This window comes from Leptosomus discolor, chromosome Z (genome assembly GCF_034619465.1).
Source record: "Leptosomus discolor isolate bLepDis1 chromosome Z, bLepDis1.hap2, whole genome shotgun sequence".
In the NCBI taxonomy this organism is placed as follows: Eukaryota; Metazoa; Chordata; class Aves; order Leptosomiformes; family Leptosomidae; genus Leptosomus; species Leptosomus discolor.
Window position 1 is genome coordinate 1330974 of NC_141419.1, and position 11289 is coordinate 1342262.

The 11289-nt window shown below is 52.8% G+C and overlaps 1 protein-coding gene across 1 annotated transcript; it reads right to left on the reverse strand.

Moving 5' to 3' along the window:
• Nucleotides 1-5214: 5214 nt before the first annotated feature.
• On the reverse strand, nt 5215-8844 carry EDN2 (endothelin 2). Its single transcript, XM_086480240.1, has 5 exons — nt 8781-8844; nt 8286-8418; nt 7011-7130; nt 6089-6193; nt 5215-5326 (listed from the first exon to the last, which is right to left on the reverse strand). Exons 1-5 carry the CDS (start codon nt 8842-8844, stop codon nt 5215-5217), a joined length of 534 nt encoding a protein of 177 aa, XP_086336366.1.
• Nucleotides 8845-11289: the final 2445 nt, after the last annotated feature.

Sequence of the window (11289 nt, forward strand, 5' to 3'; positions counted from 1 at the left end):
AGCCTTCTTGTAGGCCCCCTTCAGGTACTGGAAGGCCCCTGACCTCGCACTTGGCCTTGGTGAACCTCATGATTTTCACACAGACCCACCTCTTGAGCTTGTCTAGATCCCTCTGGACAGCATCCCGCCCCTCAGGTGTGTCAGCTGCACCACTCAGCTTGGTGTCATTGGCGAACTTGCTGAGGGTGCACTCGATCCCACCGTCTGTGTGATTGCTGTGTGATATTAAACAGCAGCGGTCCCAGTACAGACCCCTGAGGGTTGCCATGTGTCACCAATCTGGTGAACCTCTCGGTGGCGGAGGACACTGAGAAGCTTCCATTCCCTTGAACTACACTATTCTAAGCTTGACCTTACAGCACCAGTGCTCACAGGAGGCATTTCCCAGAGAAAAGACCTTTTGCAGAATATCTGCCTCAGTGCTTCGTAGCTTTGCCTTTAGTCACAGGCAGGAGTGGAAGATTTCTGTAACAGATTGAATCCTATCGAGACGCAGCTGCTGGAGAGGCCACCAGTACTGTCTGGTGGGACCATATTCAACCTCCACAGAGCCACTGACCTTGTTGCTCAGCGCAGAGGTGTCAAAATCAAAGGCACAGGGACCAGATGCTGACCCATGGCAAAGCAGGACCTTGCACCCATTATTCAGTGTCCCTTCCCCTCCTGAAATAAGACCCTAGGTCTTACTTCGTAAGGCCCAGCAATTCTGCAGGGCAATCCAGACCCAAACAGTGTGAAATTATAAAATGCCAGGCAGGAAAATCTTCTAGCAAAGCAGATATCTGCCATGGACAGTTTCTTCTTTCCATGGAAGAATCAAAGGGCTGGCCTTGAAAAGGCATCCACCCAAACACCCCTCACTCAAAGTACCCTTCTAATTTTATGTCAACACGTCTTCTCCCATGCAGAACTTATCAGTTCAACAAATACGAGATGTGAACAAGGTCGCATTAAAAAATATTGCCTAACCTGATGAGGGCAGAACTGTCCCACGGTGTGGAAGGAAAGTTAGCTGCCTGTGGGCCGTCTAGAAAGGGCTCTTCTTCAGGAACTCCTGCTGCAGAAAAAATGCCAGTCACATGCAGAGCATGACAGGTCCACTTTTATGGCAACTGTCAGCCATAAAATGGACCGCTTAATCAAAAAGTTGTATCTTAGGAAAGTTACCCTGTCGCTTGTATTTAGAACTGTCTTTGGAAGTTGCCTGCTTTCCTGGATTTCCCTCTTAAATAAATTTTTGTTATTCTTTTCTTTCCTGTTACATGTGAAAATTTACAAAATAAGCTTCCTTCAACCTACTTCAGCTAATCTTTATCACTGAATTCAACAATCTCAGAATAAGCACAGTCCTCTCTTCTCTGGTACCTAACTAGCTCTTGTAACTAAAAATGTACCCGAAGGGCTGGGCACAGATGCTGGCATTGTTCTGGGCAACACCTTGGGGTGACTGCCAGGCTCAGGATGTTCCTCAGCACTTGGTGGGACACCTGAGGGGCCTTATATAAAATCCTAGCAAGGAGGTCTTCTGAGGTTTTGTGGTCAGGGCCTTGGGGGACTTTTATGGATGTCTGGTCTGTAGTATTTTTCAACTGTTTTTCCAGATATGTTGACTTCCAGTATTTCCTTCTGTAGTACTCACCAGTGAGTCCAAAGTTTCACCAAGTGAATGTGGATGGCCTGCCCTGGAGGATTTTCCGTCATTCAGCCCAACGTCAAATTTTCCTCTGTTCATTGATCTTAGGGCCAGAAAAAAAAAAAACAAAAACCAAACCACAAAACAAACACCTCAACCCACCCACAAATGGGTTAGTTTAAATTTTGTCTCTCCCTGTTTGGATGCCTTGCTTACATGCTGCAGCAGGGTTGGAGAGCATTTCTGACGGCCCCACCTCCAGCAAATGTGATGCTCCCCTTCTGCTATTACCTTCGCAGCTGGCTGGGCCTCGAGCTGCCTGAGCAGGGGGGCTTTGTTCTCCGAGACCAAGGGCTGACTGAGGTCATCGTTCTCCTGTGACTTCAGAAAGGCTTAGAAAAGGCTGGGCCCAAGGTTGGCTCAATAGACATTCCAGGTGAATGGGCAATCTTTCCTGGGAAACGTATGAATTTCCAACAGCCCTCAGCTTCCTCATTCACACCACCTGAAATCACCCCAAGCAGGACACTGTGGAAGGTTACTCCAAATAGGCGAAATTTTCAGGCCTGTTCTGGAACAAGGTTGAGCAAAAGAGGGGAGAACTGCACCTTAGATATTATGCATAGGAAATGTGCAGTATTTCAGGGTACTTTTTTCCATTTTACTGGTAATTCAAGGTCCTTTTTATCATGGGCCTTTATAATTAGAGTCATAGAAACTATGACTTACTGTCATAGAAACATCTGAAGTAATCCGATTTTTGCACACTCTAACACCGAGTCACAGGGTGAAGGCTTGGCAGATGGGAGATGCAGCCCAGCCAAGAAAGCTGAGCAACAGGAAAGGATGAGGCTGTAGCTCTCTGAACTACTGTTCCCAGGAAGCCATGGGAACCCATGGAGAAGTGCTATGGTTTCTGGGTATGCAGCAAGCACAGAGCTAGCCAATACATTAATGTTTCTTTTTTAGTCCCTTCTCGCAGCTGAGCCATGAGATTCACTGAGTTAACTACACCAGAGTAATCTATGGTGTTGTCTTCATGTAAAGACCATCAAATGGATGGTGGCTTTTTAACTGCACCTAAAAAATAGACAATTAAAAGCAATCAGCAAAACTCCTATGTAAAAGTTGGTGGGCACAGGAGAGGGTGAGTGGTTGCTCTCTCCCTGCAGTGCTGACATCCAGAGTCACAAAGCTGCTAAGCAGAGTTGAGGCAAAGGACTCAACCATGGAAAAAACATTAAGAGGATCCCTCAGCACAAGGATTCGAGCCAGTCTCAGCATCCACAGCCCTAAGCACAACAAGTTGGGCATAATTCCACATCTATGTTCCCACAGACCTCTAGAAAGCAGCAAGGTATTTAAGTGAAGGAACATTTAAGTCAGCTGGATGGCTGAATTCTTCACTCTGAATTGAAGGACCATTCACAAAACTACACAGCCTCCCCATTCTCACCCAGCTCTGCTGTCCCCCTCACTTTCACAGTGCTTTTGGCTATCTGGATTTCTTTCACATCATCCACCATCATCCAGCCATCAAATAAGGAAGGAAACTGGTATTGACTTTTGTCATTATTTATTACAAAATTTTGCAAATTACTTCTAAAAAAATCAATAGGTTTAAATAAATATACAGATTTCCAGATGCTACATATGGCATGTGTGCAATAAGTCACTTAAAGATGAGACATTATACACACAGGGAGATATACATAGTACTTTACAGCAGTAGTTTTACTTTAAATTACTAGGCTCACATTAAACCATGTGCAAAGTTTCCTCTGGAACAAACCCTTTCAGGATTTTTTTTTTTTTTTTTTTTTAGAATGAGTCAAACCTTCAGAAGGTCAAATATAAAAAAGATTCTCTGCAGCTTCGGGGACCAAATGATTAGCCTGCTGTTTCATTTATGATACAATCAATTGGTCTCATTTCCCCCCCCCTCTAGGGCTTAAAGCAAAATCAAGGAAGTATTTTCTATGTCCAATGGGACTACACTTGCAAAAGCCACAGATTTTGGTCCACCACCAACTTCAAGCAGCCTTTTTAAATGCTCATGTGTAATACTGGATTGGGCAGCAAGGGGGACCCAACAGTGGTTCCAGGAGAGCAATTATTTATCTGCACTACCCAGATGACAGCTGCAGCCATGATCTATAACAGAAATTAATCTGCCCAGGCAAACAAAAGTGCATTTGTGATATAGAGCCTTGAGATTGTGTTTGCCTGCAGGATTGGTTTCTAGGTCCTGGGCTCAGTGTTTTTTCCAAATTACTCCTTCCCTCCCCTGGGCCAGCAGCACCATGCTGCTCCACAGGTGGGGAAGCAGCTGCCATCCTGGCATGGGTTTAAATCCAAGCCTTTCTTCTAAAGCTGTGCAGACAGTGCTGTGCTCTCTTCTTCCCAATTTTTTCCTCCACATCAATCCCACCTGGCTGCCCCTTGCCTAATTCATTCTCTGTTCAGGTGATGCTTCTCATAGGGACATGCTATCCATATACTGGTCATTTATTATATGGAGTCGGACTTGGAGAGCTGATCTAAGCGAAGCAGCAAGCAAGCCTTTGCATGCTATTTTCCCACCACCCGTCTTCTCTGCCCCTAGCCTTTCCTTTCAGACAGAGCTGAAAGCAAGCTGGACTATCAGGTTAAGAGCTGGAAGTCCTCTACCCCACTAAGGGCATGTCCAAGGAGGTGACACAGATTCACAGCACTGAACTCATCCAGACTAGCAGCTCAGCTCTGCCTCAGACCCAGGGGGGCTCGCTCCCCCCCCCCAGTTACATGGGGCTGCATGCACGGGGCTCCTGCAGAAGTGCAGCTCCCCTTCAGCCTCCCCGCCCCTGCTGCCGTCCTCGATGGCAGGGGTCATGCTTGGATTTGATGCAAGCAAGCTATCCTCCACCTAAATGAGAGGCATTTCAGGACAGCCCTTCAGGGAATTTCTCGGCCAAAAGAATGCCACTGACTACTCAGTTGGCTTTCAGGCTTCTAGAAGATATATGTTTTTTTAAGAAAAACTGGGAGCTGTTTTACCAAGGGAGCCTCATTCATACGCACATCGCACTGTCTGACAAGGAAGAGAAAGAAGTGCAAAGGTGGGCTCACACTGGAGGCAGTTTATCCCCGTCTACAATGGCCAGCCAAACCACCTCTGCCACGCTCAAACCTGGCTCAACGGCAGAGCAGCCCCGGCCAGCGAGAGGGGCTCAGTCCTGCCAGGCCCAGAGCTGCACAGAGCCAGCTGGGTCGCGATTCAAGCGCCCAGCGCAGGCTGACCCTCTGCCTAGGACTCCAGTGCAGAGTTAAGCGAGTACTCTTCCAGCAAGACCCTTGCCTGATCCAAAAAGGCACAATTCAGCTCCACGACACATCTATGACTGTATAGAGAGAGACAGTTTTCCCTTTACAACAGCCGCTGAAGTGCATGCAGTACTGGTTCACGCAACAGGAGCATGGAGACTTCCACTTCTTCCCCCTTCCACTCATGGCCTTTCCTTCAGCTCTAACTACCGACAGCGGAGTTAGCGACACCCACAGGACTCCAAATTCTTCTGGTGAACTTGGTATGCACCTGTTCCTTATCTTTTCTTCTTCCAGATGTTTTTCTTCCAAGGCAAAACTGTTGGCTGTGCGCTCCTCCGAGAACGGTGCTGACGCTTGCTGAACCGCGGGCTCGAGATGGCCAGATCCCTGTAAACACAGAGACCTGTTCATTCTCCAGTCCAACTACTCAGCAACAGCCCATTTTGACGTTTATCTACCCCTTGCCAAGATTTATTTTGAGGCAGAAGATGGGGGAAGGAAGAGGGAGAATTTCTAGCGGCACCTGTGATAAGCCATAGCGGGGATCCACTGAGCACATTGTCCCCTTTCCACCAGTGGCCAGTAGCAGAGAATTCAAGGAGTCCTGCAGCAGGGCATGACTCAAGTGATGCTTCCCTAGATCTGCCTTTCAGAAAGTGTTCCCATGGCATCTGACTTAACTGTCACCAATAGACCAACCCTCCTTCAACTTGCCAACTCCCTTTAACTCAATTTACACTCCTGGAGTCCAGTTTCCTCCAGCAGAGTTCCACAGCTTTTCTCACATCACATCAGTGAGTTATTTCCTTTGGTCCAAAGTTGCTGCCCAATAAATCACTGTCCTACACGATGCTGTGTGTCTCTCCCTCTTCTTGAACATCATGCGTTTGCCCGCCCCATATCAAAGGAACTTCCCACTCCAGTCAAGAATTACATTTTCTATAATGTTCCTCCAGTTTTGGAAGGACGCAAGCAACTCTGGTTCCCTCAGCTGTCAGAGAGCAGAAACAGTCAAGCCTACTCATTTAAAGGGAGACAAGAGGGGGAAGTCAGGCCAAACCCAAGTGGCAACTGCAGTCTGGGGTCACAGTCACAGATTTTAAAGTGCTTATGAGGGACGTTCAGAGTGGGTTTAAGCAGCGTGCTCACCTGAGAGCTCTCAGCAGGCCACGGTGGGAAGGCCTCACACCACCACTCTGCAGAGACTTCGTTGATGCTCCAGAGCTCGCTGGGAGCATCAGACTCTGGAGGTACCTAATGAGCAAGAGGAGAGGAATGAACCACTCGCATCTAGCCATGCTGTGGTAAGTACCGGGGGGAGTACTGCTCTAACGTCACCAGTGACAGACTAAGACAGATGAATGCCTGTTTTTGAAGGGTTAATTGCAGCTATTTGAGAGCTATTTATAGCTCACTTTTACTGCTATCCTCTCCTGTCAGACCTCACTATTCACAGTCATATTTAATGATTGGGGATTTTAACGATTGCCTTGCTATGAAATTAATGACAGATCTCCGCAGTGACTTTACTCCCCACTTCCCCACAGCGTAAGGACTCTCCTACTTCAGCTGCTGGCTAAAGCAAGACCACAGAGAGCCCATGTGCACCGTAAAGAACTGGCTACAGAAGGTACTTGACTTCCAAGCCTCAGCTCACAGCAGTCCCACTCTCCTGCAGCCTCTCCCACCTGAGCTGCGCAGGAGACACTGGTGTCCCAAAGCTTCACACCCTCCGCTTGTCCCTCTCCCAGCGCGCTGCCAGCTCCTCCCTTCCCACAAGCGCACCTAGCCCTTCCTCACCCTCCCGGCAGCCGGAGGGATGGAGGTAACATTGCTTCATATCAGTAAAGAGACTATTGTACAACAAAACCACCCTAGTGACACTTTGCCAGGGCCTCTTGGGAGGGGTACGAAAGCCACTAGACAAGTTCCAGCTGTTTGCAAAGACCAACGCAGCCGTCCCCAGGGAGGCTGTGGTTACTCCAGCTCCTAAGCATTGCCCGTCTGCTTGCACCCTCGCAGAGCAGCCCCCAGGGGCGTCCCCCTCAGGACCCCCCCCCCCCCGACTTACCCAGGCTTCGCCTGGCAGAAGGTGGCACAGATGCTGTCCCTCGACTGCGAGCACTGGCACCTGCTGAGCGATCTCTTGCGCCGCCTTGGCGGGCTTCCCAAGCCATAGGGAGCGGTGTGTCTGTTAAAAACAAAAGAAATCAGCTATGCAACTAACTTTTTATTAGCCAACAGGTTTATAACACAGCCCTGGGAGGCAGCCAAGCCAGTGCCAGGATAATAAACGACTCATCTATAGACATAAGGTGAAAAGGTCACTGATATGTCTAAGCCTTTAAACTCCAGCTCCTCTCCCACCTACTGTATTCCCCACCCTACCCCTCCCAGGGAGATTGCCAGTATGTGCTGGGTTGCTAGTGGAATTTTCTCTCCTTGCAGCAGCCCAGGTGCCCGTGCAAGGGTTGCCACATGGGCTGGGCGAGCTGGCAGCTCACCTGCGTGGCAAAGCACACGAGGAACGTGGCTGCCCCAGTCCACCAGCCCCACTGGCAGCCAGTTTCTCAAGCACAGAAGACGCCAGGGCTTTTCCTCCTCCCGTGGGTTTTAACACGCAGGACATCGTACAGATCAAGATGTCTTGGGGCCATAACAGGTTCTTCTGATCACAGCATGCTTTCAGAGCTGTTAGCACATTCCCGCTCCATCTCTGATGGCAATCTACTCTCCCAGAGGGTTTAGGATTGGCAGGGACTGCAACTATTCTCTGAGCAAGCAGCGAGTTGTAATTGCATGTTAGCAAGCATGATTATAACCACACCTGAGTACCTGTGTTTTGCTACACTGCGATGGCCATTGGTCTGAAACTGCTCAGAAAACTGCTTTAGCATTCTTGAGGGCAGGACTTGGCAGCCACAGGACTCCAGTGCCAGCCCACTGCTGTCTCATTAACAATACTGGCAGTCAGCATTACAGTTTTCAGATGGGGAGAGTAACTTTCTGACTTGCAGCTATAACACCTCGGCGCTGCTTTTGGCTCGCAGAGGTACAAATCTCAGGGAGAGATGAGCCCATGAGGGAGCAGCGCCCTGTGCTTTCCCCCTGCTCCCCTCTGGGTTATACTGAAACTCCTGAGCAGCAGCACAGCTCGTCCCTTTCTAGAGGCTGGAAAAGACTGGACTTGCAACGCTCTCCGGAGCAGGTGCTACAAGATCCTCACAGCCCTGGGACCCTTTCTCGCCTTCCTCCCACCAAACCCCATCCTCAGTCAGAAAGCACAGTCACTTACTCATCAACAGAGCCAGCCCCCCCCTCCCCGAAAAGCTGTGCTCATGCTCACCCAGGCGTGTTGACCCAGATGATATCCAGGTGACAGAAGTAAATGCACTCCTTATCCAGCCAGCTGTTGCAGGAGCATCGCTTGGTCCTCGGGTGCGCGGCCAGGTGGGACTCCAGCGGCGGACGGCCCGTACCTGCAGCAGAAGGAGGAGGGGATGAGCGGCAGGCTCGGTGCAGAGCGCCGGGGTGCCCGCCGGTGCGTCCCCTCCGCAATCACACCTCCGGCAAGGATGACGGCGATTTCCAGGGGCAGGCGGCTTTGCGGGACGGGCAGCCCCGGCGGGCTCAGAAAGCACCTTCACAACCCCGCCAGCGGCTACCCCCGGAGCGAGGACACCGCAAAGCCACCCCGCAACACCCCCCGCCCCGCAGCCAGCCCCCCCCCCCCCCCCTCCATGCAGCCCCAATGCCCTATCCGAGGCGGGGGCAGAGAGTTCTCCCCACCCAGGACAGACACCCCCGGGGAGCGGGGGGCACCTGCCAGCCCGGGGCTTACCATCTTCCAGGAGGGCGCAGAGAGCGAGCACCAGCAGCACGGCGCCGGCGGGGTGGCTGGGCATGGCGGTAGAGTCTCGCAGGCGTGGGGCTGGGCCGGCCGGAGAGATTCGGAGGTTTTGGGGCTGGTTTGGGGTGGTTGTTTTTCTTCGTGTCTCGTCCCCCCCCCGCCCCACGCCCCACGCCGCTCCTCCGCGCTGCCGGAGCCGCAGCCGCCGCGATGCGTCTGGGGCCGGCGGGCGCCCGGCAGGTGCTTTATAGCCCCGGCGCCGCCGCGTCACCGCCCCGCCCCGCCCCGCCGCGTGCGCCGGCCGCGGGGGAAACACGCGGGGCGCGGACACGCGGGGCAACCCCCCCCACACACACACACACCCCCCTCCCGCCCCGCCGCCCGCGCGGCACACGCGGGGGCTCCCCCCGCCCCCCCCCCCCCCCCCCCCCAGCGGTGCGGGGGTCCCGTGTGTGCCGGTGCTCGGCGCGGTGCGGGTCGCTTCCCCCCACACACACACACCTCACCCGGGGGGGGGGCGGGGTGGTCCCGAGTGGGGGCTGCTCCTGCCGCCCTCGCGGCGTGGGCTGGGGGGTGGGGGGGGTGCAGGGGGCGGCCTGGCGGCAGCAGGGGAAGGCAGGAGGCAGTTTGCAGGGGCCGCCGGCAGATGGAGCGGGAGGGGTGCAGGAGCGCCGGCCGCCGTGGGAGCCCGCTGCCCGCCCGCCCCACGCGTGGGGAGGGGGGGGGTTGGTCCACGGCCCCGGGCGCTTCCCCGCAGAGGGTCCCGCAGGCTGCGGCGCTCCCGGGCGCGGCGGAGGAAAAACACGGGGGGGGGGGCGAAACGCGGGTTGGGGTGCGCGGGGAGGCCGGTGCAGGGTGGGGAAGGCGGGCGGGACGCGGGGCGCGTTCGATCCCGAGTGGAACCGGTGCTCAGGGAAATACCCGAAGGCCCCCCCCCCCCCCCCCCCCCCCCCCCCCCCCCCCCCCACGCTCTTTCCCTCTTTTCTTCTTCCCCATGAAATCAGCGTAAAGCCCTCGGCTGGGCTGAGCAACCAAGAGTTCTTGCCATGAAACTGCCGCTGCCTGATTCTGCTTCGACACCACCGGCAGCTCGCTGGACGCTCTGCACGTTTTCAGAATAACAAGAAAATAAAACACAGAAGTGACCTCCTGGGGTGCGCGAAGGAGAGCGGCAAAGCGGCTTCGTCTCGCCCATCGCGGGCGTCGTGCAGAAGGACGACACTGCCCGGCAGAGCGGGTGGGCAACAGCTCCCAGGCAGCCCGGGCGCCCTGGGGCTGCCGCTCCAGCGCAGAGAGGCGGCTCCTGGCTTCACAAATCTGGGCTAAATCTTGGTGTAGCCCTAGGAGCGCGAGCAGGTTGGAAGAGCCAACAACAAACTACCGCCCTCCACTTTCTTATGATGTTTTTAAAGGCTTCTTAGCAAAGGGAGTGTATCTTTATTTGTTTGCAATGACCAGTTTAAGGTTTTATTGCACTGTTGTCGTGAGGAGATGCAAGATGGTGGCAATTACAGTGAATCGGTGCGAGGTCTCAGGCATGTAACGCGTGCGTGGGGAGTGGAAAGAGAAATGAGAAGAAGTGTGGTGAGCAGGAGCGTGGAAACCTGCTTTCGTTGGAGCAACAGCTTCTGCTCGCAGCATCTCGTGGAGGTAAACCAGGTTACAAGTGCCTTCCTGCAGACAACGGCAAGAGGGCTTCAACATTCGCTCAGACCAAGCAGCGGTGTGAATCCCTCGCTGTGCTCACGCGAAATGCATCCAGGTGATGTGCGCAGGGACCAAAAATATGCTCAGGGGAAATTACTGCTCTATTCACCAACCAGCTGTGACTGTGGCGGCACATGAGAGCACAGACACCGTCAAGATCTCCGCTTGCTGAGTGGGGATGAAGGGTGGGGGCACGGGAGGCCAGAGCAGCTGAAAAATGTACATTTGGGGATGGAGCTAAAATTGCCGTGTAGAGGGCATGTTAGGCAGAGAAAATTGGGGATAGTGAAAATTTTATTTTAAAATAATAAAAAACCCGAAAGTATAACTGATAAAACAAAGCTTCAGTACCAGAGGCAAACAAGTAGAGGGAAGTTTTTAACCTCTGCACCAATGCCATAGTCGTTCTAAAGAAAACAGGGAAACACAATAGCGGCATTACCTGTCACAGCCCATATTCCAGCTGTGCCAAGTTTCAGAGTTATGTCAGAACTCGGATACTCTGTGACATTCCAGGTGCCAGTTCAGTGATATAATAAATCTGCCTCAGCTCCGGTGTCTGTGATCCCCATTCTGGCCACTGCCGGGTGAAAGAAGATATCCTCGACGTGGGGAAGGTAACGCAGCAGTCGTTACCCACACAGAGGGAAGGCTGGGGAATAAATGACATCATTTTGTTTAAAGAAGGGGCTCTTTCTTAGAGAAGGTGCTACCAGTGATTTGCATCAAGTATGAGACAGAGCCACAGCAATACGGCTTTGCAGGGTTCGTTTACTGAAAGGATCAGCAGAGG

What these genes read in the sequence shown, in the direction of transcription:
- EDN2 (XM_086480240.1), bottom strand. Translation starts at nt 8,844, where the DNA reads ATGCCCAGCCACCCCGCCGGCGCCGTGCTGCTGGTGCTCGCTCTCTGC. An exon ending in ATCTGGGTCAACACGCCTGG is followed by an intron (nt 7,131 to 8,285) that starts GTGAGCATGAGC and finishes TGTTTTTAACAG; the next exon opens with ACACACCGCTCCCTATGGCT. An exon ending in GGCCTGCTGAGAGCTCTCAG is followed by an intron (nt 5,327 to 6,088) that starts GTGAGCACGCTG and finishes CTGTGTTTACAG; the next exon opens with GGATCTGGCCATCTCGAGCC.